At 45.8% G+C, this 27915-nt stretch overlaps 1 protein-coding gene across 2 annotated transcripts in view; it reads right to left on the bottom strand.

Moving 5' to 3' along the window:
- SLC9A7 (solute carrier family 9 member A7) overlaps positions 1–27915 on the bottom strand; it is a 180957-nt gene that overhangs the window by 68543 nt on the left and 84499 nt on the right. For both annotated transcript variants that reach the window (XM_073541453.1, XM_073541454.1), the window contains exons 5-8: positions 25282–25394; positions 11781–11886; positions 4731–4877; positions 1846–1946 (exon numbers count right to left, since the gene is read on the bottom strand). In XM_073541453.1, the coding sequence (XP_073397554.1) occupies positions 1846–1946; positions 4731–4877; positions 11781–11886; positions 25282–25394 (467 nt within the window). The remainder of the gene's footprint in view (positions 1–1845; positions 1947–4730; positions 4878–11780; positions 11887–25281; positions 25395–27915) is intronic.

Raw genomic sequence — 27915 nt, 5'->3', positions numbered from 1 at the left:
GTAAGCTGAATTCGGACTGTAAGACGAACCCCCATTTGGCACATTTTTTTTCCCCTATTTTCCTTCTGAAAATTTAGGGTGTGTTTTATAGTCCGAAAAATACAGTAGATACATTTACCAAGCACACACTGTAGAAGTGAAGAGAGATGATTGTGGCTACATATAAGTTTGATCTACCTCTACCTATGCATCTCATCTTATAGACTTGACTGAAGAGTAAAAAAAATGAGCCTGGCAGAAAGACGTGCAGGTGTTCTGCACATTTTGTTCTGGAAATGCAAGTAGGGTTAATTTCACAGAACTTTCACAGCACTTTCATGCGGAAATAATATGTAGTGAAATTCAGCACAGATTTTGTGACCATTAATACTAATAAGCTTAGATAAATATCGCCATAAAGCTTTATAAACCAACACGAAGCTAGATTCACACTGGACTGGTTACTAATAGTGAGGAGCGAATGTGCTGGGATAAGTGTCTTCGACTAGCTCGGAAAATTTGATTGCGTCCCCGCGGTTGCATGTCTCGCGGCTGTTCGACAGCCACAACACATGCAGGGATTGCCTAATAAACAGGAACTCCCTGCGTGTGATGCAGCTGTCGAACTGCTGCGAGAGATCCAACAGCGGGAACTCGATCAAATTTTCCGAGCATAGATCTGTATGAGGAGGTGAGAAAAAATGTATCTGTTGACCAACTGCTAAAGGCGCATGACCAGGATCAGGATACATATGAATCTATAATTGTATAGTTTTGAGAAAGGTAAAATAAGCTCAGTAAAAAAGATAGGAACTTCCCATAGAGAAACTGGTTTTATATTATTCACTAAAGGCCTAATGTTAGATGTGATTATTGTAATGATAGTTGTTTGTCTCCAACCTGCGAATCTTAAAGGGAGCTGGTCACATCATATATTCCTACTAAACTGGCCCCAAAGTCTTACAGGTCATGTAATGTGCATCACTAACCTGTTCTTCCCCAGCTGAAAGTCCCAATAGACAAGTTACACAATTTTTTTAATCTTTACTGAACTGCCTACCAGACTGGAATGCCTTGACATCACCCCAATCATTGAGGAAATCCCGTGCCTGTGCGCTTACAACCAGGTCCTTAGACATGAGCATAGAAGATCAGGGAGAAGGACAACATCTGCAAGGAGTTTGTATGTTCTTCCCAGGTTTACGTGGGTTTCCTCCGGGTTCTCCGGTTTCCTCCCACACTCCTAAGACATACTGATAGGGAATTGAGATTGTGAGCCCCAAGGGGGACAGTGATGATGTCTGTAAAGTGCTGTGGAATATGATGGTGCATTATAAACAAAGTGTAATAGATAAAAAAATAAGCTCAATTTGCTACTTGCGCAAGTACCGGAAGAGGCCATGAGTCAGGGGCTTCGTGCATGTTGTGAGAATGCACCATTCGACATACACCCAGCTTCTATGCGCATACCTGGGGAGTTCTTTGTCAACGCAAAGAATTTTCTTGGCAAATTGCTTGACATGGGGCAGTCCAGGCCATCAATCACACTGTGATGGCCACAACTACTGTCTAAAAGAACGTGACTGAAGCGATATGCAGTGCCATCCATCTAATAAGAAGCCCATGTCTGGCAGGCAATGGAGCCAAGAATAAAAGTGTATTTTATTTGTATACTGGAATGTTTAGCTTCAGACCAATAAGCTAGTGATGCACATTACACAGCCTGTAAGACATTGGGGCAGTTTAGTAGGAATATGATGTAACAGGTTCCCTTTAACCAATCTTTAGATGTATGTTGGATCTCCATCTATACATTTACAACAAGTACATATACAGTATGAACAGCCACAGAACATACCCACCTACCTGTAAAGCCACAAGCTTCAGCCAGGAGGAACGTGCTCCAAGACAATAGAAAGAACAAAGCTGTCTCCAATAAAGGGAAGCAGTGCAGCTTGGTAAACTTAGTTACGTTACCGGAAAGTTAAGGAAAGAAAATAAGGTCTCAAAAGTCACTCCTGCAAGGAACAAACACTAAAAAAAGCAGAGAAACAATAGTTTAAATATTACCAATTCCTTCACGGTAGCTCAGAGGCTGTTTTGCATGAAAGGAAATGACCGCACAGAAGAGAATGATAACATTATTAAATATTAGAATATAAAGTGCTTACGCACAAGTCAGAAAGTGATGCTCTTGCCATAGCAATCACATCATACAATTACGTACACCTTCTTGTTGTTGCTTCGGTAAAATTCATCTTCTTCAGAGCGGTTTTATTGTTTTTTTAATAAAGGAGATACATTTCACCAAGGCATGAATCGTACCGCGGGTTTTCTTCATTCCTATAGTGATTTCGGGAAACCTAGCATTTATTTTTTGCTGTCCTAATCACACACTGACTCTTTGTAGTCACTGGCCACTCTTGCTTATTGATTAGGACCCTGAATGGGAGCTTTTCTGCTTTTAAATCAAAGTTATAGGTACAGGGATTGTTTTTTCAATACTAGACAACCTTCCTGTATTTGAAGGGACCCTTTCGTCAGGTTTTCACTATAAAAAGTTCTGTAACCATCATTAGGCCCTTTCTAACAACACACTGGAATGATGTAAAAAAAAGAGCCCAATCCAGTTTCAAAAAAGACCTTTTATTATGCTCACAGATGAGGCAGTCTGGTCCAATGGACCTCCATCCTCTTTTCCTGCTTTGTGTGGATGACGCATCCTACATCATCCACACAGTGTCCCCATGATGTTCCTGCACATGCGCAGCTCTCTGCCCTGCCGAAGGCAGAGCAAAGTACTGTAGTGCGCATACGCTGGCTTTACTTCTTGGTCATCGGTGCTCTTTGGCATTTCCCGACACATGCGCACTATAGATCTATGCTCTGGTCTGCGACACCGTGTGGATGACTTAGGACGAGTCACCCACACGAAGCAGGGAAGGTGGACTGGGAATGTAAGAAGATAGACTACCAGAAAGGTCTGCGATTATAATAAAAGTAATGTTTTGGAATCTGCAAACTGGATTGGGGCTTTTCTTTTTTTATAGCTATAAAAAAAATAAATTGTGGCCACCACCATTAGGGTATGTGGGAAAAACCTAGTGACAGGTTCCCTTTAAAGAGATCAAGTGGTAACTTTAGAAAATGTTTCTTTAACTGTGACATTGTGGTGATCCCAGTTCCGTTTGAAGTCCTTTTTCATATTTTGTGAATTCTGCTAGTTTCCTGTTACCATAGAGCGGTGCATTGAGGAAGCTCAGAGAAAAGATATACAAATGTGTAAAATCACATGTCTGAAAGCAGCATAGAGACATCTGTTTCCATAGCCTGCCAGGACATATTTGTTAGAAGCTGTGAAAACAAGTGAGGAAATTACATAATTATGTAAGTAACTTTGCTTTATTGTTGTTTTTTATGATTGAAATTGGTAACTAAAAGCAAAGCAGAAAAAACTTTTGAGGGTTTTTCAATATAAGGCATGAATTCCATCTAAGTGACTGCAGGTTACCAAAACAGCCTAAAGAAGTTACCGTATCCACCATTAGGATAACTTGTTTCCATTCCCCTTACATAGCCCCCACAAAAAAATAAAGCTTATACTCCCCTCCCATGCCGGCACCATTCCCGAGGTGTAGGCACTCGACTCCCCGAGGTTCTCATGCAGTGTTGTGACACATGACGCCGGCGTCCAATCAGCGTCGGCACCACTGTCTCCGCCTTCGTACGAATGGAGCATGAAAAGGAAACCAGGGATCAGCTGCAGCCTGGACTTCCTCTTCATGTTATATTTATCCGAAGACGGGGACAGCAACGCCAGCGCTGATTGGGCCCACGAGCGTCTCGGAGAGAGCGAGTGCTGACACCTCTGACCTGGCAACAGCACGGGAGGAGAGTATAAGCGTTAATTTATTGGGGTCAAACATTTTGATCAAGAAGGGGTTGTCCTAGTAAAGGCCAACCCCTTTAACAGTGTGCAATATGCTCAATGTCTGGATTCAGCTCTGGTTGCCTGCTAGAGGAGTCATCACGTGACCTTTCATATGTGATTTGCACACTTGAAGTCACTTCACATGCCAGCTAGCTACTTTTCTTGCTTCTATGAATGCTCTATTGAAGTCAGCAGATGAGAAAAGGGTCAGTACGTGACTGCAAATAGCAAATGTGCGGCCACATGACAAATGCTCCAGCGTTCAGAGGCAAATCCTAACAGTGTGAGTATTGCTCAATATTGCTAAATTCAGAAATTCATGCCTGGCCCAGAAATACTTTTTGAAGAGTTGCAGGGGATTTAAAAATAAAAAAACAAGCAAAAAAACAAAACAAAAACAAAAAGTAGGAAATATGTTAAAATAGAATAACCTGTACTCTCCCATTAAAATTAAAGTTCTCTCCTGAAGAGGAGTTTTGGTCGCCCCCGCTGAAGCTTCCACAATGAGGTATTTCACATGACGACTGCAATCAATCCTTATCCTCAGGGATTGCGCTGGCATGTACAATGTATGAACTGGATGCAAGTGATTGGCTACAGTGGTAAGGTGAATGAGTTGTCATTGCTGCAGGACCAGCAGGTTTACACACGTTTTGTGTACACGATTTTGACATTTTGGAGAAAATCATTTTAGATCACGCACAGCCGTGTTCTATATTGATGAATATACAGAGGTACAGGTCATCCATAATATATATCACATATATTCCAATTTTTGCCCTTATACAGGTAATTGTTATTCTGTGCAAACAAGAGAAAGGATATAAGAGCTGTGGCGACTCCAGTACAAACACCCATTGCAAAAGATCCACTGAATATGCCAACAAACACGCCAACAGACTTGAAAAAGGCCGCAGCGTCAAACGTATGCGAGTTCTCACCGGTTGGCTGATAAGCAACTATAGATCTAGAGAAAATATAAAAAAAAAAAAATAGAAAATATAGATGATGGTAGTAGAATCACATATGGGTGAATAGGAGGAACTACTTAGATGAATTCCTTTGCTCGAAGTCAAGATAATCATATTAAACTAAATAACAATACATACGGTTTAAACAGCATATCAGGTTCCGTTCGCACTGGTGTCATGGCTTTTAAATGAATGTTTTGAAAGCTTTTACAAATCCCAATTCACATGTTGCAAATATCTATTTACATATAGATAACACCTATTCTCTGGCGGCAGTTTGTTTCAAAGCAAAAAAAGATGGATTTTTGGTTCTTACCGTAAAATCTCTTTCTTGCAGCCTTCATTGGGGGACACAGAATACCATGGGTGTATGCTGCTGCTAGGAGGCTGACACTATGCAAAAACAGAAAATTAGCTCCTCCCCGGCAGTATACACCCACCGACAGGCACCAAGCACCTCAGTTGGTGAAAAAGCAGTAGGAGAAGCAACGAGAAAAACTCGAAACATATGTACCAACCCAACAAGGGACTCTAAGACCCAACACGGTACAACTTAAACAGGGAGGGTGCTGTGTCCCCCAATGAAGGCTCCAAGAAAGAGATTTTACGGTAAGAACCAAAAATCCATCTTTCTTTATCGCCTTATTGGGGGACACAGAATACAATGGGACGTCCCAAGGGTGGGAACAGCAAAAATGAAAGAAAGTAACCGAAAGGCTCAGGTCGGCCGTTGCGCCACCGCCGCCTGCAGAACCTTCCTACCAACCACAGCATCAGACGAAGCCTGGGTATGAACCCTGTAGAATCTCGTGAAGGTGTGCAAAGATGACCAGGTTGCAGCCTTGCAAATTTGCATGGCCGAGGCCTGGTGACGAGCAGCCCACGAAGCCGCCACAGCCCGGGTGGAGTGAGCTCTTACTCCCGGAGGGGGCCGCTTTTCCTGAAGACGATACGCTTCCAGAATGGTAGAACGAATCCAGCGAGCGATCGTGGATTTGGAAGCCGGAAGGCCCTTCTGACGACCTTCAGAGATGATCAGCAAGGAATCGGACAGACGAAAGGAAGAGGTCCTGGCAAGATAGACACGCAGGGCTCTAACTACGTCCAGTTTGTGGAGAGACTTCTCAAGAGGATGAGACGGAGCCGGACAAAAAGAAGGAAGGACGATATCCTCATTGATATGGAAAGCGGAAACCACCTTTGGAAGAAAAGAAGGAACGGGCCTGAGGACGGCTTTGTCCTGGAGAATGAGGTAAGGGGAACGACATGACAAGGCCGCCAATTCAGAAACCCTTCTGATGGATGAAATGGCGATCAAAAAGGTGACCTTCCAAGAGAGAAGGGACAAAGGGATGTCCTGGAGAGGCTCGAACAGCGCCTTCTGGAGAGCGCCAAGAACGAGGTTGAGATCCCACGGATCTATTGGCGAATGATGAGGAGGAGCCACGTGGGAAACCCCTTGCAGAAAAGTTTTGACCTGTGGTAGAGAAGCTAGCTCTCTTTGGAAGAGAATAGAGAGAGAGGAAACTTGGCCCTTGAGCGTACTGAGCGACAGACCCGCGTCCAACGCAGACTGAAGAAACCCAAGGATAGATGGGATAGAAAAGGACATTGGGAAGACTCCTTTATCATCACACCAACGGAAAAAAGCCTTCCAGTACCTATAGTAAATGTGGGAAGAAGCTGGATCCTGGCTCTAATCATAGTTTGAATAACCTGACTGGACAGACCTGATTCCTTCAGAATTGCGGTCTCAACGGCCATGCCGTCAAACTCAGAGACTGAGAATTCTCGTGGTAAAGGGGGCCTTGCGAGAGAAGGTCTGGACGGTCCGGAAGCCTCCAGGGAACGTCCGCGAGCATGTTGACCAGTTCCGCGTACCAAGGCCGTCTTGGCCAATCTGGAGCGACTAGAATCACTGGTACGCCTTCCGATTTTATCTTTTTGACCACCCGAGGGATCAATGCCAGAGGCGGGAACAGATACGGAAGTTGAAACTGGGACCACGGAGTCACCAGTGCGTCGCATGCGATGGCTAGAGGGTCCCTGGACCTGGCTACGAACTGCGGCACCTTGTGGTTCATCCGAGAAGCCATGAGATCGACATCCGGGGTGCCCCAACGGTCGCATATCTGAGAGAAAACCGCGGGGTGCAGGGACCATTCGCCGGACGCTAGGCCCTGGCGACTCAGAAAGTCGGCTGCCCAATTTTCCACCCCTGGAATATGGACGGCGGAGATTGTCGGAACGTAACGTTCTGCCCAGCGTAATATCTTGGCCACTTCTGACATTATTTGTTTGCTGCGCGTGCCCCCCTGATGGTTTATGTACGCAACGGCCGTGGCGTTGTCCGACTGAATACGGACCGGCTTGCCGGAGAGGAGGGGCTGCCAATAAAGAAGAGCCAGGAAAATTGCCCTGATCTCCAAAAGATTGATTGGAAGGAGAGACTCCTGTGGCTTCCAGCGGCCTTGGGCCGCTTTCTGATGGAACACGGCTCCCCATCCTAGGAGGCTCGCATCGGTGGTGATGATTTGCCACTGAGGCGGAAGACAGGACCTCCCTTGGAGAACTGACGCTGGCCGTAGCCACCAAGCGAGAGACTGCCTCACTCTGAGAGGAAGCCGAATAGGACGGTCCAAGGACATCGTGGTCTTGTCCCAGGCTGAAAGCAGAGACAGCTGGAGGGGGCGAATGTGAAACTGCGCAAAGGGCACTGCTTCCATGGAGGCCACCATCTTCCCCAGGACCTTCATGCAGAACCGAATGGGAATGGGAGCAGGCCTCTTGAGAGTTCTGATGCCCTTGGACAGAGTTGTACATTTTTCCTTTGGAAGAAAAACACGGGCTAGCTCCGTGTCGAATTCCATACCCAGAAAGGTCAGACGCTGGGTGGGGATCAGAATGGACTTCTCCTTGTTGACCAGCCAACCTAGGCGGCTGAGAGTGTCCAGGGTTATCTGAAGGCTCCGGAGACAGTCCTGGCGAGACGAACCCTTGATCAAAAGATCGTCCAGATAAGGGATGATGAGGATCCCTCTGGAGCGAAGGATGGCCATGACGGTCGCCATCACTTTCGTGAAAACCCGGGGCGCTGAAGCCAGGCCGAAAGGAAGAGCTGTGAACTGAAAATGGTCTCCCTGAAACGCAAATCGAAGATACTTCTGATGTTGCACACATATTGGAATGTGCAGATAGGCATCCCGAATGTCCACCGAGCAGAGAAATTCCCCGGGCTCCATGGAAGCAATCACCGACCGAAGAGACTCCACCCTGAAATGAAGAATCTTCACGTGGCGACTGAGCAATTTGAGGTCCAGAATAGGACGAAGAGAGCCGTCTTTCTTCGGGACTACAAAGAGATTGGAGTAGAACCCGGAAAAACGTTCGTCTGAGGGAACGGGAACAATGACTCCGGCGGAAAGGAGGGAGGAGATGGCCTGCAGAAAACCCGGAACCTGGGCCCGCTGTCGGAGGCCGAGACCGGAAAAACCGTCTGTTCGGGAGTGAAGCAAATTCGATTTTGTAACCGGATGCGACGAGTTCTCTTACCCAAGCGTCGTCTACAACGGACAGCCAAGCATCCGCGAAAAAGGAAAGTCTGCCGCCCACCCTGGAAGAAATTCCAGGTGGGGGTGACCCGTCACTTAGACGAAAATCTGCCGGAATTGGCTCCTGCAGATCTGGAATATTGTCCTCTAGATCTCCAGCGAGGAGCGGGTTTGTAGGAAGGTTTCCTCTGATCCCGCTCCCTGGTGGCAGGCGGCCGATCCTGTTGAGTGGCTCTCTCCGTGGCAGGGAAGGGACGAAAGGGCCTGAATGGTCGAAACCCCCTTCTGTTGAAGGGACGTTTTGGTCGAGACTGGGGAAGCGAAGTACTTTTACCTCCAGTGGCATCGGAAATTATCTGATCCAGCTTTGCTCCTAAGAGCCTAGAGCCATGGAACGGCAGATTGGTAAGCGACTTTTTCGAAGTAGTGTCCGCATTCCACGACTTTAGCCAAAGGACTCGGCGTACAGGTACTATGTTGCTGTTAGCCCTTGCTACGCAGCCGGCCGCGTCCAAGGAGGCGGCCAAAAGGTATTTACCCGCCTGGTTAATCTGATCTGCAAGATCTGCCAACTCGTCTTGAGGAGCTGACGCTAAGATGCCTCTGCGAAGAATTTTTGCCCAAGCGGAAATGACCTTCGCCACCCAGGCGGATGCGAAAATAGGGCAGAGAGAGGCGCCAGATGCCTCAAAGATAGACTTAGCCAGAGATTCAATCTGCCTGTCAGTAGGATCTTTGAGCGATGCCCCGTCGGGCAGCGAGAGCACCGTTTTAGAGGCTATCCGGGATACTGGAGGATCTACCTCTGGAGCCTTGGACCACTTAGAGAGCAGTTCTGCGTCAAAGGGGTACAGAACGTCCAAGTACTTGCGGCCTGAGAAACGTTGCTCAGGGCGCTCCCAGTGTTTGGATAAGGTAGTATCGAAATCGTTGTGATTGGGAAATGTTCGAGACGGAGGTCTGGCTCGTCTAAGGAGAACCGAGCTTTCCTGAGCTGGAGCCTCATCCTGTTTAAGCTTTAGTGTTTGGAAGATAGCTGCAAGAAGACTATCGACCATGTCCCGCGTTTTAGAAACGCTGTTCCCCTCTGAGCTAGCTTCCGAATGAGAATCATCGCCTGACTGAAGGCTGTCCTCCGAGGAAGGAGAAGGAGGCCTGGGAGCGGAAGGGCCCTGCGAGCTCGAAGACGAAGTGGACAGAGCCCGCTTCCGAGAAGTCCTTCCCTGTCTGTCTCTCTGAAGGTCGCGGTCAGGTGCGGACGACTCACCCCGAGAGGTGGTCGGGGCAGAGGTGGCTGAGGATAGCTGAGGTAATCGTTCTAAGACCTGGACCAGCGACTGTGATACTTTTGTCAAGTCAGAAACAGACTGTGACATTGTAACGGCCCACTCCGGGGGGAGAGAGGAGGGAAGAGCGCCCTCCGCCCGGGATTCTGTGCGTTCCTGAGATGCTGACATATTGGAAGGACTGCAGGGGGGGCAGAATGGGGACGACTGACCCGATGCCCACTTCTTTTTACAGCGCGCACAGGCGTAATAGGTAGCGGTGGGCCTGAAGCAGAGATCCCCTGAAGGGTTGGGCATAAGTGAACTGCACTGAATGGCCGCAGAAATTAGGGAATAACTGCCGAGGAGAGCTAATCCCTGTCCCAGAGCCGAGCCTACCGAGATTCTGTGAGCAGCAGAAGAAACGCCGAAGTGTCCCCCAAGCAGCGCAGGAAGGAGTGAAAAAACCAGGAAATCCTTGTGCTGGAAGATGGGGGGCGGAGCTTAGCGGCTGCGCCGTGACTGGCTACCAGCGACGGAGGGGGCATGACAGAGAGGGGAGGCTGGCATTCCAAAGAGAAAGAAGCCCTGTGATGGGCTAGAAAAGGCGCGCTGAAAGAGCGCGCTGAGGAACGGAGGAGGGAGCAGAGAAATTCCCCTGGCTGAGGGGAAAGTGAAAGTGACGGCGCCCCCGCGCCGGCGCTGCAACCCCTTGCCCACCCCGACATACCGCGCTCAGGAAGTAATATGAAGCGGTCCCCTGCTTGCGACGCTGCTGCGGTGAGTGAAGGGATCCGCAGCGTCTCCCTGACTAGAAGAGGGGAAGGGATAGTGTCCGCATTCCATTGTGTGAGCGCGCGGCAGGCAGAAAGGGCGGGAGATTCAAAAACAGTGGACCTGTAATCCCAAGGTCCAACTTCTCCCATGCACTGGAGCTTATGCGGGGGCCGGAGGGAACGTACAGGCACTTACCTGACGTCCCTGAAGAGGATGACCACAGGGGCCCACGGGGAAACGGCAGGCCGCTGGGAGGGGAAGGAGTCCTCTGTACCCGCATCCTGCAGAAGACGGCTTGAACCACCTGCGATCGCCGTCTTCCTCTCAGCCCTGTCCCGAGAGAGGAGTGAGGAGGGGGATTCGGCAAGGACCAGCCACCTGTCCACAACCCTTATTATCGGAAGGTGATAGGGAAAAGTCCTGCCTGCGGTACTGAGAGTTGCGATGTGGATGACTCCACACTGCTCGCTCAGCCGCATGATATAGGAAATCAGGGTGATAAGTATACCCTGTTTCCCAACGGAAAAACCTAAAAGATAAAAGAAGAAAGGATTAAAAAGTTCAAACTAAACCCTGAAAGGAAAAATTGGATTAATAACTGCGGATCTGGGGAGATCCCGGTCCGCCTCCTACAGACACTAAGCACAAACTGAGGTGCTTGGTGCCTGTCGGTGGGTGTATACTGCCGGGGAGGAGCTAATTTTCTGTTTTTGCATAGTGTCAGCCTCCTAGCAGCAGCAGCATACACCCATGGTATTCTGTGTCCCCCAATAAGGCGATAAAGAAAAAAGCCCCTTACTCACTGTTCCCAGGTCCCAGTCTTAAGTCTACTGCTATCTGCACCAGCATCATCACATTGAATGGTTGCCCAAGTTGATGGCACGAGCTGCCAGGCTGAGGCGCTCAGCTCAGTTACTGGCTTCACTGCCATCGACTTGACGCCGGAGCTGCAGACAATGACAGACACCCGGAGCAGTGTCGGAAACTCCGCACTGGACCCGGGGTGGGAGAGAAAAGTAAAATGTAGTCATTAAAACAAACTGCAGCTAGAGGAGATGGGTATTCTCAAGCCAGAAAAACTCCTTAAGCTGCAGAATATCCACAGTGCGAGGATGTTCTTGGTAAATTGGCAAAAATACTTGTTGTCAACATGCAAGCTCTTTCCGAAGGTAGAAATGGCCGCTAACCCCACATTATATAGAGGCGGCCATTGAACCAAACATACGGATCACAATTGTCTATTGTTGGAATATTGCTGGGCTACAATAATTCAGCTTTAGTAACATGTAAAAGAAATAATACTCACGAAGACAACACAATGGCTACGGCGTCATTAAGTACACTTTCCCCAAATAATAGTGCATATAGATCCACATCTGCACGTAGTTCATTGAATATTGCTAGGACTGTCACTATGAAAGAGCACAGGAGGATGAAGAATTAGTTTATAAAATATGCAGATACCTAAGAAGAGAGATTGCAATAAATCATTTGTATATGCATTTATTTTACTCCAGGTAAATAAAAACTCCATTCTGAGAACCTTATGAACTGTTCAAAATTAAAAGGAAAACATCATCAGAAAATGAGCCATTGTTTAACTAAAAGTTTTTGCATTACATATATTTGTAAAAAAAAAAAAAAAATTATATCCATATATGAGTAATCTTTCAATTCTCACACTGGCTGTTGGGGTTTCTTTTCAGGAGGAGTTTTCAGCAAGGTTCGATATTGTCGGAGGCAGGATTACAATGACCAGTACCACCGCTATACAGCTGATAACACATCATCCACAAATCGCAAAGGGCAATGACACAGCGAACTCTGCTCCCCATTACGTCACAATGTTCTTGGCTCAGGCTCGTTAGACATGTCAATGCAAAAGAAATGTACACGTGTTGTTTCCTGAAACATCTGGAAGTTAAAGGCTAAAAAAGCCCCAGTGGCCAGTATGAAAACAGCAAAAGTTCCATTAAATTTATTTTATTACAGATTATTATCTGTATAAAAAACAAACAAAAAACAAAGTGCCAAAATATAAAAAATACATAAAACAAAGGCAATGCATAACCTCAAACCAGGATGGAAGCATAGAGCTGAGCCCCTGAATTTGTACCTCACAAGTGAGAACCAAAATGACACAAAGAGGACACTTACAGGCATATCTGACGGTTGGGACTTTCAGGACCACTACAATATCAAAGTGGGAAAGTGACATCAGGTTTGGCTTTTGACATCTGAGTGCCCATCACATGATGTCACTGCCATGCACCGGTTAAGGAAGAGGGCACGGCTCACCGTGGGAGACCAGATAGGCAAGAAGAATTGTTTATTTTTAGGTCTTTAAGGACTTGCTCACTCTGACGTATAACTCGAACGAGTGCAATCGATAAAAAAAAAATCTGTTTTGTTTGTTTGGTTTTTTTTTTGGTTTTTTTTAATCAGATTGCACTCTGGCCAATGTTATTCAATAAGGCAGTACAGATCTGCACCTTTTTTCTCAGCTAAAGTCGGCATGAGAAAACAAAAATTGAAGCATGCTGCAATTTGATTACAAAATAGGTACAGTGGAAGAAAAAAAAAATCAAATGCCATATGGACCATCAAAGTGGCATTCAATGTTTACGAATACATTACAATTCTGTAAGATGGAAAACTGTAAATGGTCCTTTAAAAGTAATAGCTGCTCAGTTAAAAAAACAGGATTTTTGGTTGCTTACCGTAAAATCTGTTTCTCGGAGCCTTCATTGGGGAACACAGGAACCATGAGGTGTATGCTGCTGCCACTAGGAGGCTGACACTATGCACATAAAAAAATTAGCTCCTCCTCCGCAGTATACACCCCACCGACTGGCGCTCAATTAGTCAGTTAGTGAGAAAGCAGTAGGAGAAGTAACAGAGTAGAGAACACACACACAACTCAACTGTAACTATAATATACAAAACGAATAACAGAAGTTGTGAAAATGAGAGGGTGCTGTGTCCCCCAATGAAGGCTCTGAGAAACAGATTTTATGGTAAGCAACCAAAAATCCTGTTTTCTCCATCGCTTCATTGGGGGACACAGGAACCATGGGACGTCCCAAAGCAGTCCCTGGGGAGGGATAAGCAAACTTCCATTAGGTCAGCAGACTCACCACCGCCGCCTGCACGATCCTTCTTCCTAGGCTGGCATCCGCCGAAGCGTAGATGTGGACCCTGTAAAATTTTACAAACGTGTGAACAGAGGACCAGGTTGCAGCCTTATAAAGCTGCAGCGTGGAAGCTCTATGGTGCACCACCCAGGAGGCGCCCACTGCCCGAGTGGAGTGAGCCCTAACCCCCCGGAAGGGGCACTCTGCTCTTGGCCCGGTAAGCCTCCAAGGTTGCCGATCTAATTCAGCGAGCAATAGTCGCCTTGGAGGCCAACAGGCCCTTTCGTGCACCATCCGGGATGACGAAAAGGGAGTCTGTCTTCCGGAACGCCTCGGTCCTAGCCAAATAGACTCATCGCCCTGACCAAGTCTAGTCTGTTCAAGGAGCGTTCCCGGGGATGAGATGGAGCCAGGCAAAAGGAAGGTGGGACGATGTCTTCATTCAGGTGGAAAGCAGATACCACCTTGGGAAGGAAGGAAGGCTGAGTTCGCAGTACCACCTTATCCTGGTGAATCACCAAGAAAAGGGGTTGACAAGAAAGGGCCGCCAATTCCGAGACACGCCGGATGGAAGTAATGGCCACAAGAAAGGCCACTTTCCAAGAGAGAAAAGATAGAGAGACCTCCTTGAGAGGTTCAAAGGGGGAGCCTTGTAGGGCCTCTAGGACTAGAGTGAGATCCCAGGGATCTACGAGCGCTCGATCCGGCGGAGCTGTGTGAGCTGCCCCCTGCAGAAAAGTCTTGACCTGCTGACGAGAAGATAACGACCTCTGGCAAAGAACGGAAAGCGCCGATACTTGGCCCTTTGAAGAACTAACTGCAAGACCAGCGTCCAGGCCCACCTGGAGGAAAGCCAGAATAGAAGGGAGCGAAAAAGACATAGGCAGAATGCGATTGGATTCGAACCAACCAAAATAGGCCTTCCACGTTCGATAGTATATTCTGAAAGATGACAGCTTCCTAGCACGGATCATGGTGTGAATTAATCGGTCTGACAAGCCTGATTTCTTCAGAACCGCGGTCTCACCAGCCACGCCGTCAAATTGAGTGACCGAGAATTGGGGTGGCAGATTGGACCCTGAGACAGTAGATCTGGTCTGTCTGGAAGCCTCCAGGGCGCGTCCGCGAGAAGGTTGACGATGTCCGGGAACCAAGACCTTCTGGGCCAATCCGCGGCGCGCTGAGGATGACTAGCACCCCTTCTGCCTTGATCTTCAACAGTTTGGGGAGAAGAGGAAGGGGAGGGAACAGATAGGGGAGCGCAAACTGTGACCAAGGAATGGTCAGAGCATCGACACCCATCTCGAGAGGATTGCGTGCTCTGGACACAAACAGTGGGACTTTCCTGTTCAGACGGGACGCCATAAGGTCCACGTCCGGGCTTCCCCATCGCAGGCAAATCTGATGGAAGACCTCCTGATGCAGGGACCATTCCCCTACCACGAGGCCCTTGCAACTGAGAAAGTCGGCGGCCTCGTTTTCCACGCCGGGGATGTGTACCGCAGTTATCGCTGGAACCGCCGCCTCTGCCCAATGAAGGATCTTGGATACCTCAGCCAACGCCAAGGCACTCCGAGTCCCTCCCTGGTGGTTGACGTATGCCACCGCCGTGGCATTGTCCGTCTGGATCCGAATTGGCAGACCCCTGAGTTGCCTGTGCCAATGAAGAAGGGACAGAAGAATTGCCCGTATCTCCAGAACGTAAGAGCTGCCTCTTGCGTCGACCAACACCCCTGGACGGTCAGATGGCGAAACACAGTGCCCCAGTCAAGAAGACTGGCGTCTATCGTCACCACTTGCCAATGCACTGGAAGAAAGGCCCGGCCCAGGGAGATGAGAGGTGATGTTAACCATCAATTGAGGCATAGCCTGACTCGAAACGAAAGTCGAATTGGACGATCCAGGGAAGAGACAGACCTGTTCCACTGCGCCAGAATGGCCTGCTGAAGCGGTCTTGAGTGGAATTGGGCGAAGGGAATCTCTTCCGACGTTGCCACCATCCTCCCTATGACTCTCATGGCTCAACGGAGAGAAGTGGGCCGGGGACTCTGAAGCAAGCGAACATCCCGCCGGAGAGTTACTCTCTTCTCCTCGGGAAGGAAAAACCTTTGCCTGACGGGTGTCGAAAAGTATGCCTAGAAACACAAGACGTTGCGTTGGGACCAGGCAGGACTTTCTTCTGCTGATAATCCACTTGAATCGGGAAAGGGTGTTGCAAACTATGGAGAGGCTTTCGTGAGCCTGGGGCAAGAACGGCGCTTTGATGAGGATGTCGTCGAGGTATGGGAAGAGCACGAGACCTCTGATCCTCAAAATGGCCATCAACGCTGCCATGATCTTCGTAAAAACATTGGGAGCGGTGGCGAGACCGAACGGTAGAGCGACAAATTGGAAATGCTCCTGATGTATCGCAAAGCAAAGGAATTTCTGATGTCCCTGAAAGATGGGAACATGTAAATAAGCATCCTGAATGTCTATGGAGCACAGAAACTCCTGTGCCTCCATGAAAGCGATTACTGAACGAAGGGACTCAATTCTGAAATGTCACAGATGGACCCTTTTGTTCAGTAACTTTAGATCCAGATTGGGCCGAACTGTACCGCCTTTCTTTGGTACTACAAACAGATTCAAGTAGAAACCTGTGAAGCGCTCTGCTTCTGGTATGGGGACAATTACCCCCGAATTGAGGAGAGGCGATGGCTGTAAAGAAGCCCGGGACCAGGGAGGGATCTTTCGGGGGTTGGGATTCGAACAATCGATCCCGAGGATGAGAAACAAATTCTATCTTGTATCCTGAAGATACAATTTCCCTGACCCAAGCGTCTTCCACCGAGGCAAGCCAGACGTCCCTGAAAGCAAGAAGGTGGCCGCCCAAGCGGTGGGATGCGCCGGGGTTTTGACGCCAGTTATGCTGAGGAAGACCTTCCAGGTCTAGACCTGGTGGATCTACCTTGGGAGGAATGGGAGCGCCAGGAAGGAGTGGGCCTAAAGGAAACTCTTTTCCTATCTTGGTGCGTTTGTGGCCTCTGCTGGTGAGAAGGCGTCTCTGTAGTCGTGAAGCGACGAAATGGTCGAAAGGGCCGAAACTTACGTTTCGGAGGAGGCCGACGAGGCTTGGACTGGGGATGGGCGGAACAACCGCACTATTAGAAGTTGAAAAAGACCCGCTTGAAACCTATAGGATGGCTGGGGGGAGTGGGCGGGACCATTCGCCACCTCCAGTCCCCTTAATGGAGCAGTGGGCGGTACAAGACAGGCAGGAGAAAGCTCGCCCGAAAGGGGCGTGGCCTCGCCTCAGCACAAGGCCTGAGTAGAAGCCGGGGCCTAAATTAGAAGCGGCGGCCAATGGAGGGCGCGGTGCAGCACGGAGGTATCCCACAGGCCGCACTGTCGCGGCGCTATGTAGGAACAGTGCAGGAGACGCCGCAACGATGGAGTCGCCTGATGTTTAAGCCAGCACTTGCTGACATAGGAACCATGGGAGTTAGGAAGTGCTGCTACCCCTGGAAGAAAAGGTACCTTGAAGCCAGTGAAGAAATATGATGTCCGTACCCCTCAGTGGACGTCTGTGCCTCCATCTACCGAGAGGCTCTGGTGGGCGAGTGGGTGGGAGGCAGAGGCTAGGATCTCTGGGTGGCCTGGACATGCATCAGCGTTAGAGGCTCTTGATCCGGCAGCTAGACTTATGAGGATACGGGGTGGCAGTACATGCCGTACTCAGTCTCTTTGTGGGAGTACAGATGTGACTGTTCACTCTGTATCCCTCCGGAAACCTCAAAGGGAACGACGCACACTGAGGTAGGTAAGGGTCTAATGAAAGACCCGTGTCCACCTCCTACTGACACTAAGCTAAACTGACTAATTGAGCGCCAGTCGGTGGGGTGTATACTGCGGAGGAGGAGCTAATTTTCTTATGTGCATAGTGTCAGCCTCCTAGTGGCAGCAGCATACACCCCATGGTTACTGTGTCCCCCAATGAAGCGATGGAGAAAAGCAGATTGCACAAGGATGACAATGGACAAAAATCATCCTACTTTTCTGGACGAGAATGGGATCCAATTTTTTAGACGCTAGTGTAAGTGTACCCCTAAATGTGTTTGAGGAGTACACCAGGACAGGGCCATCATTATAGCATGGGGGCCATTATTATAGGATGGGCCCCGAATGGGTTCCATCATTGAAGGCGTTGTCCAGATTTGGCACAAAAGACTGCAGTCACTATGTAATTGCAAACTTTTGAGTCTACATAGCCCACACTTTCACGATTCACTGGGACCAGGCTTTCATTTAATCACAATTATGCAAAATGCCTATTCCTGCCACATTCCGACTAGACGCGAGTGGCCTCGCTCAACCCAATTGACTTGAGCGAGGCTGTGAACGTGTAGCCGGAATGTGGTCGTAAGTATACATATCACATACTTCTTGTCAAATGACCACCAAGTCTCTTCACTGGTACCAGACAATCCTGACAGCACGCACTGTAAGGATTCACAAGTCTGCAGGCACAAAAGAACTGCAGGCTTTTGTGCCAAACTTGGACAACCCCTTTAACAAACCCCTATTCATCCTCGAATGATGATGTCTAAGTGGTTAGGAAGGGTCATACTTTATAAAATGATTTACGCATTTAAAACAATTTATAGTTGCCCCCTTCATGGTTCAGAAAATTGCAAAATCAGGGCATTTATTCAATTTAGAGCACTACAAAAAAAAGCTGCAAGCTCAATCCTGTTTAAACAAATACAGAGGAGGCCTCGGGGTCCCGAATATAGCGGACTATCATGCAGCCACTATTGTAATACAAAGTAAAAAATGTCTAATGCTAGACCCTCAAGCAAGCAGGTCAGAAATAGGAATCAAATCAAATTAAATAACAAGATCCCTCTCGCCTAATAGCACATGAACTGAAACCAGACTTGCCTTCACTTTAGTATCCAACTTTAAAAGCCAGGATCACAGTATGGAAAACTTTCTTCCGTATACGAGACACTAAACCTACCCAAACCAGTATTGGTCCCCTTGAATGCATTGACACTGGGTCTGGGGGAAAATATGTGTAAATGGGTAAGTAATTGGCTTAGTGATAGAAAGCAGAGGGAGGTTATAAATGGTATATTCTCCAACTGTGTCGCTGCGGCCAGTGGGGTACCGCAGGGGTCGGTGTTGGGACCTATTCTCTTCACTATGTTTATTAACAATCTGGTAGAAGGTTTGCACAGTAAAATATCAATATTTGCAGATGATACAAAACTATGTAAAGCAGTCAATACAAGAGAAGATAGTATTCTGCTACAGATGGATCTGTATAAGTTGGAAACTTGAGCCAAAAGGTGGCAGATGCGGTTTAACAATGATAAATTTAAGGTTATGCACGTGGGAAGAAGGAATCGATATCACCATTACAGACTGAACAGGAAACCACTGGGTAAATCTGACCTGGAGAAGGACTTGGGGATCCTAGTTAATGATAAACTTACCTGGAGCAGCCAGTGCCAGGCCACAGCTGACAAGGCAAACAGGATCATGGGGTGCATAAAAAGAGGTCTGGATACACATAATGAGATAATTATACTGCCTCTGTACAAATCCCTGGTTAGACCGCACATGGAATACTGTGTACAGTTTTGGGCACCGGTGCTCAGGAAGGATATAATGGGACTAGAACCAGTACAAAGGAGGGTGACAAAATTAATAAAGGGGATGGGGGAACTACAATACCCAGAGAGATTAGCAAAATTAGTATTAATCTAGAAAAAAGACGACTGAGGGGCGATCTAATAACCATGTATAAGTACAGTTGTGGCCAAAAGTATTGACACCCCTGCAATTCTGTCAGATAATACTCAGTTTCTTCCTGAAAATGATTGCAAACACAAATTCTTTGGTATTATTATATTCATTTAATTTGCCTTGAATGAAAAAACACAAAAGAGAATGAAGCAAAAAGCAAAACATTGATCATTTCACACAAAACTCCAAAAATGGGGCAGACAAAAGTATTGGCACCCTCACCTAATACTTGGTTGCACAACCTTTAGCCAAAATAACTGCGACCAACCGCTTCCGGTAACCATCAATGAGTTTCTTACAATGCTCTGCCGGAATTTTAGACCATTCTTCTTTGGCAAACTGCTCCAGGTCCCTGATATTTGAAGGGTGCCTTCTCCAAACTGCCATTTTTAGAACTCTCCACAGGTGTTCTATGGGATTCAGGTCTGGACTCATTGCTGCCCACCTTAGAAGTCTCCACTGCATTCTGTCAAACCATTTTCTAGTGCTTTTTGAAGTGTGTTTTGGGTCATTGTCCTGCTGGAAGACCCATGACCTCTGAGGGGAGACCCAGCTTTCTCACACTGGGCCCTACATTATGCTGCAAAATTTGTTGGTAGTCTTCAGACTTCATAATGCCATGCACACGGTCAAGCAGTCCAGTGCCAGAGGCAGCAAAGCAACCCCAAAACATCAGGGAACCTCCGCCATGTTTGACTGTAGGGACCGTCTTCTTTTCTTTGAATGCCTCTTTTTTTCTCCTGTAAACTCTATGTTGATGCCTTTGCCCAAAAAGCTCTACTTTTGTCTCATCTGACCAGAGAACATTCTTCCAAAACGTTTTAGGCTTTTTCAGGTAAGTTTTGGCAAACTCCAGCCTCGCTTTTTTATGTCTCGGGGTAAGAAGTGGGGTCTTCCTGGGTCTCCTACCATACAGTCCCTTTTCATTCAGACACCGACGGATAGTACGGGATGACACTGTTGTACCCTCGGACTGCAGGGCAGCTTGAACTTGTTTGGATGTTAGTCGAGGTTCTTTATCCAACATCCGCACAATCTTGCGTTGAAATCTCTTGTCAATTTTTCTTTTCCGTCAACATCTAGGGAGGTTAGCCACAGTGCCATGGGCTTTAAACTTCTTGATGACACTGTGCACGGTAGACACAGGAACATTCAGGTCTTTGGAGATGGACTTGTAGCCTTGAGATTGCTCATGCTTCCTCACAATTTGGTTTCTCAAGTCCTCAGACAGTTCTTTGGTCTTCTTTCTTTTCTCCATGCTCAATGTGGTACACACAAGGACACAGGACAGAGGTTGAGTCAACTTTAATCCATGTCAACTGGCTGCAAGTGTGATTTAGTTATTGCCAACACCTGTCAGGTGCCACAGGTAAGTTACAGGTGCTGTTAATTACACAAATTAGAGAAGCATCACATGATTTTTTGAACAGTGCCAATACTTTTGTCCACCCTCTTTTTTATGTTTGGTGTGGAATTATATCCAATTTGGCTTTAGGACAATTCTTTTTGTGGTTTTTCATTTAAGACAAATTAAATGTAGATAATAATACCAAAGAATGTGTTTGCAATCATTTTCCGGAAGAAACTGAGTATTATCTGACAGAATTGCAGGGGTGACAATACTTTTGGCCACAACTGTATATAAGGGGACAATACAAATATCTCTCAGAGGATCTGTTTATACCAAGGAAGGTGATGGTATTCTCTGCGTCTGGAGGAGAGAAGGTTTTTCCCCCAACATAGAAGCAGATTCTTTACTGTTAGGGCAGTGAGAATCTGGAATTCCTTGTCTGAGGAGGTGGTGATGGCGAACTCAGTTGAGGGGTTGAAGAGAGGACTGGATGTCTTCCTAGAGTGTAACAATATTGTATCCTTACAGTTATTAGGTTCTTTAGGACGTAGATCTGGGGATTTATTATGACAGAATATAGGCTGAACTGGATGGACAAATGTCTTTTTTATGTTACTGTTCAGAATTGGAGGTTTGATTATTGGGGGGTTAAAAAGTATCCAACTGGTTCAAGACCTATACGAAGGAGACCCAGACTGGAAGGACGGTAGTGTAAGACAAATATGATCGCCCAAAATAATACTTTAAGTTTTTTCAAATCCACAATTACTTCAGGTCTAAAACAAACAATTTTAATTATCAGTTCTACTAGAAAAAACACCCTTCTAATTCTAATTTATGGTTAACCGGAAATATCTACCAATTTGTCCGTAATCACATAAAATTTCACATAAAGGCCCAAATCATAAACTGGGAAAAATACTTAAAAGGGGTTGTCCAGTCCAAATTAATCAGTCTGCAGTCGCAATCCCCACAGAGTTCGCACCATGCGTTGCGGGTATTTGCCGGTTTCCAATCCGGGACCGGAGGGTATGTATTAGACATGCTCCTGGCTAGTAGGCAGGCCTTGTTCTCCATACACTTTTATAAAGCGATTCCACACCCTCTAGTCACATATGCCCACTAGCCGGCTGCATCACTAGACGGGGCATGGCCTCGGCTCAATTCAAGTGTATGGAGAGTGAGGCCACGCTGACTGGCTGAGAGTATGTAGAACTTGTACATACTCTGCGGACGGTTCCAGGTCAGAAACCAGAGAATTCCTGTAGAGCACAGTGTGTGCGCTGGGGGTCTTCATAAGACTGCAGTCACACAGAGTGGCTGCACACTTATCGATTTGGACCGGACAACCCGTTTAAATAACTCATTTACTCTGAAGCAATGGTCTGCTGTTATACACTGGTCTTATAAACTATAACTTACACTTCAGATTATATCAACACCCTCCAAACAAAATACAAAAAACACAAAAAAAAAAAACTTTCCCACTCAGCCTAAATTTTGTTGAGATGTGAAACTTTAGGTAGCATTTCACATACATTTTGGGAATATCCCACTCTAGTCTTTTTGTCAAGAAGTTTATTTTCTATTGGCAAAAAAGCTTATTGCTTATTTCTCAGACTATAGCAAAGGCTATTGAGAAAAAAATGCATCATCATTACTCATATGAACAAACTTTTGCCATTAGGTTCAATTCCTTAATTACCTTATAAAAGCTAAAACCTTTGTGAGTCTTTTTCCCCTCAAAAGCGATTTGATACCTTATTAAGTTTTAATTCCCGATAGATGAGGTTTCTGTAATTATGTTTTGAAACAGAGTTATTACTTTTTTCAATTGGTATTTTGATTATACTAGAGCCAATATTCAGAGATCTTGTCAAATTTTCCTTTCTACCTGTTTCTTATCCCCTTCCAGATTAAGTTCCTCCCCTTCCCACCATGTGTTAGATTACGGTTATATAGTCTGAGGTCTAAGGGGCAAGGTTTCTCCTTGTGGAGAGTAACAAGCCAAGCCTTGCATATCAGAGTGAGGAGACTTATAAGCCATACATGCCCCTCTTGGAAACTGAATATGCAAACTGTCTCCTCAGAGCGGAAGAAGACTAGAACTCTATTGCCACCTATTGGAAGCAGTGAGTTCTAGGCCTTTTCCTCTTTGAAGAGACGATTTGCATGTTATTTAGTCTGAAATGACAAACATTAATGGAACTAAAAAATACATTTAATACAAAAACTTGATTTAAACAATAGACAATTTTCTGATGCTACATTATCCCTTTAAAAGGGAAGCTAATATTTAAAATGTATGATACATCAATAGATTAAGTTGTAAGTATTTGATTATGCTGGATTCACGGATCATATCATAAAAATGGGATTTTCATTGTCCCCTCGTCTGGATGGAGAAGCATTCATATGTGTTGCTACAGACCTACAGAACTGACGGGAAAAAATGAGCACAGCACTCAGTTTTTTTATTTTCAATACATGGCAAATTTTGCAATCTCAAGCCCCATGGACAATAAACAGAGGGGCAGTTAGCATGGCGCACCATTCAGACAGGGGCCAGAGGAGCTTGTTCATGGAAGTCTTTGGGGATCCCGGCATTCACCTATCATGTGAACTGCAGCATTTGGACAGTAGGGTACCTGTCAGCTCGGGGTGAGGAGCTGAACCTTTGGCTGGTGATTTTAAGGAATCACCAAGGTTATGAAGAATCTGTTAGTTGAAAACTTTGCAAATGAAGTTTCCTTTTAAAGGAATAAAACGGCCCTTTTAAAAGATTCCCTAAAAGTATGTGCACACGACATCTTCTCAGGCAGAAAATGCCTGAAAATCATTCAGAAAACTCTCAGAAGAATGAACATAAGCACCGCTGACTTTCTGTGCATGTGTCCAGGCAGTTTAATGTCTTAGGCCTGTTTCACACTTCCGTTTTTGACCATCAGTCAAAATCCACCGTTTTTTTAAAAAAAACGGATCCGCCATTTTTTGGGCGGATCAGTTTTTTTTCCCCATTGAGTTGCATTACCGGCGGATCTTGACGGATGGCCATCTGTTTTTTTGCGGAACCGCCAAATTTTTTGCGTCCGCCGACATGCCTGGACGGACCATGTAACGTTTATTTGGTGCAGGATCCGCATTTTACATTGCGCATGCCTGGAGGAATGAAGTCAGCTGGAAATTTAACCCTGAAATCCTTCCTGGCGGACGGAAAAAATTCTCTCTCTCTCTCTAGACTGCGGTTCCTTTAAAATTCTTCATTCAACGGATCCGTCAAAAAAACGGTCCGGTGGCATCCGTTCACGTCAGTTAGCAACGGATCCGCTTTCCGCCATTTTGGCGGATTTTAACTGACACAAAAAAACTGAAGTGTGAAACAGGCCTTAACTGCTTCAGGTTTATACACACCAGCAGTTAAAGAAAAGGAATATGTCCTTTCTTTTGCTCTCCGAAGATGTTCTGTTCTTTACAACATAAGTCAATGGGAAAGCTCAAACAACGCCTGGATGTTTTTTGGACCCTTTTGCCATCGCTTTTCCTTAACTCCCTCATGACGGGGCCAATCTCAGTTTTTGTTTTTTTTTCCTCCCATACTTCCCAGGGCTAGAACTCTTTTTCAGTCCACAGAGGGCTTGTTTTCAGATGAGCTGTATTTTTGAATGACACCATTCATTTTGCCACATAATGTACTGGAAAATGGAGAAAAAAAAAAATCCAAGTTGAGAGAAGTTAGAAAAAAAAAAGCAATTCTGTTTCTTGGGAAGCGTTTTATGGTGTACATTTCGGGGTATACATTACCTCGCAATAGGACTCTGCTCATCAGTACACTTATGGCGATACAAACATGTTAATTTTTTTTTTTACAAATTATTTTACTTGTCAAAAAATTAAGTCTGCAAAAAAAATTGGGAAAGGGGGGATCGCCATTATCTGAGACCTGTAACCATTTTATTTATCGGTCAATGGACCTGTGTGATGGCTTATTTTTTTGCGGGGCGAGACAACACTTTTATTGATACTATTTTGGGATAGATCTGATATTTTGATCGCTTGTTACAGCATATTTGGTGAATTTGACATGACCAAACCCCCCCCCCCCCCCCCCCCGTAATTTTGGCATTCTTGATTATTTTTTATTTTTTCGCTTATGGTGTTTACTGATTGTGTTAATTATCTTTATGTATCGGACTTTACTGAAAGCACCGATGCCAAGTATTTATTTTTTAAATCTTTATTTTTAATGGGGAATAAAAGGGATGATTTCAACTTCTGGTTTTTTTGGTTTTTTTTTACTTGTTTCTATATTTTTTCAAACTTTTTTTTTTTTACAGCACGTAACCGGTGTGCTGATGGATGCAAGGAACAAAGTGTCCCCATGTCGGCAAATGTTAAATACCCCAAAATCAGAAAAAAAAAAAAAGATTTAGGCTGGACTTCTTATAGCCAGTTACTGTATTTCAGGTGTGATCATGTGTAAGAGCCATGGTACAATGCAGAAGACATTTATGTCACATAACTTCCATTACCTGGGTCTGTAGCAGAGATGATGGCTCCAAAAAAGAGACAATCCGTGTAGTAAAATTTACCATTCAGTTGGCCAACAAGATTCATTAATTTCACCACTCCGTACATGAGATTTCTAAAATTAAAAAAATACATAACTGTAATTTGATCAAATAAAAACAAAGAAATTGACAAAACATTTTGGTATCAATGAGCCATGACACGTATAATTGTTCCAATTGCCAAAATACCAACCTAGATGAAAATCTTTATCCCCCGCCCTGGTCATACACAGCTGGGCTCTTATGTGTTCTGTATGGGAAGAGGAAAATAAGCTGCTCCCAGACCTCTCCTGTGGAAGCCTCTCTCATAGAACTAAAGGACTGAGCGTCCACACCTAATCCTATGTATTGGGCCTTCAGACTGTAAGCTGTATCACACAAAGTCCTTTCTCCTGGTGCCTTTTTATTTGGCGGTTTCAGACCAAGGCTGCGTTCACACGTTGCGTTTTTTTCGCGGCGATTTTCCACTGCAAAAACGCTAAGAAAACACATCCCATACAATCCTATGGGATTCCACATTGCTGCGGATTTTACCGCTGCGGAATCGCATCGCGGTAAAATCCGAAGCATGCTCATTCTTTTTGCAGAATCGCGGCGATTCCACACCCATAGGAATGCATTGATCCGCTTATTTTCCGCAAGTGGCTATGCCCACCATGCGCAAAGTAAGTGGATCATGTGCGGATGGTACCCAGGGCCTGGAGGAGAAGAGACTCTCCTCCAGGCCCTGGGTACCATAATCCTGTAAAAAATGGAATAAAAATTAAAAAAAAAAATATACTCATCCTCCGGCGGCCCCCGGAGTCCTTCCCGTCTCTCACCACACTCCCGGCAACTTCTGGTCCCAGTAATGCTTTGCGCGAATGACCGTGATGACGTCTCGCTCTCGCGAGCGTGACGTCATCTCAGGTCCTTCGCGCAAAGCATTACTGGGACCGGAAGATGCCGGGAGCGCCGCAGAGCAGATCAGGAGCTGTCAGAAGGTGAGAATAACAATATTTCTTTTTTTTTTATTATTTTAACATCCTACCTATCACATTCCAGCTAATCGCTTGGAATGCGCAAGCATTCCGCAAGAGAAAAACGCTTGTTTTCCGCGGGAAAACACATGCAAATGCGCATGCGTTTTACCCGCAGCGGGAGTGCGGAAATGTTGCGGAGATATCCGCAGCATTTCTGCAACGTGGGTACATAGCCTAAGTGTCAACAGTCTGTCACTTGCATGAAACTTTTATGCCTAGATTGTTGCAGAATATGCAAACACTTAAATAAAATGAGTCAAGAGTAAATTTGCCTATTGTTTAAAATTAGGTTTTCATGTTAAAGGGAATCTGTCAGTAGGATCATCCCTCCTAAGCCGTCTATATGGGCATGTACGTTATAGGAAGCTGAATAACATGATATTCCAAAGAAGTCTTGCTCCAAAGAAATCCATATTTATTTTGAATGGTGGGGTGATTTAAACTTTTATATATTTTTTTTTAATATTTATGAAAGTTTCATTTTTTTTTTTATATTTTTCAACTAGCTTCAATAGTCTCCATGGGAGATTAGAAGCTGCAATCTGCCCTGCTCTGTGTAGCAGAAATGATCATTTGCTATGAGCACCAACCACTGGGCAGCGCACTCATAGTTATCCGGCAATGACAACCACAGAGGTCTCCTGTAGACCCTGGGTTGTCATGCCAACCCATCAGCGACCTGCGATCATGTAACATGAGCACCAATGGGCAGGGTTTGTATTGCACTTTTGGAGCGATCATTTTAAATGCCGCTGTCAGAGACTCACAGCAGCATTTAACATGTTAACATAACAGCCGCGGGTGGATTGCGATTCCACCCGTTGCAGTTAGGGGCAGCTGACGTGCTGGAAAAGTTGCGAGCTCCGGCGATGAGGCCATAGCAAATAGGGGGAAGTGACCTTGGACATACCTATATGTCCAAGGTCGTAAAGGGGTTAAAACTATTTATAAAAAAAATAAATATTGCCTGTTTGTCCAACAGCAGCAAAACATGTGGGAAAGTGGACTTGAACATATTTTTCGAGCAAGCCAAACATACTCTATTAGCACACAAGCCTGCTCGGATAACATCTTATCCAAGCTCGCTCATCATGACTACTTAAGAGTAAAAACTATCTGGCTATATTCAAATCTGATGACATGTTCCTTTTAGAAAAAAATATGGAAATAGAGAAGTAAAACATTTGTCTAGTCGCATTTGGAATCTAGAAATGGGATTAAAAGAAAATTTGACATCAATTACAGCTGAAAATAAATCTCTCCGAGATACAAAAGATGGGTGTTGGCATTAAAGGGAACCTGTCACCCCCCGCAGGCGTTTATAAGTAAAGGAGCCACCTTGTGCAGCACTAATGCTGCATTCTGTCAAGGTGGCTCTTTTATTTAGGGTACCTTCCACCGCAGAAATAATCGTTTATAAAATTGGTCAGACATACCTGATATTTGACAGGGGGGCAGGTCTTTCCCCATCTGACAGAGACACCTCACATCCATCACTCATGTCTTCCTGCATTGTTTCTCCGCCTCCACATCGTTCTTTTTAAATCCTGGCGCCTGCGCTGTACTATATATT

This window comes from Dendrobates tinctorius, unplaced genomic scaffold (assembly GCF_039654945.1).
Source record: "Dendrobates tinctorius isolate UK_male_01 unplaced genomic scaffold, ASM3965494v1 ptg000121l, whole genome shotgun sequence".
NCBI classification, from domain to species: Eukaryota; Metazoa; Chordata; class Amphibia; order Anura; family Dendrobatidae; genus Dendrobates; species Dendrobates tinctorius.
Note: the sequence above shows the minus strand (reverse complement) of the source record. Positions and strands in the feature narration are given on the sequence as shown.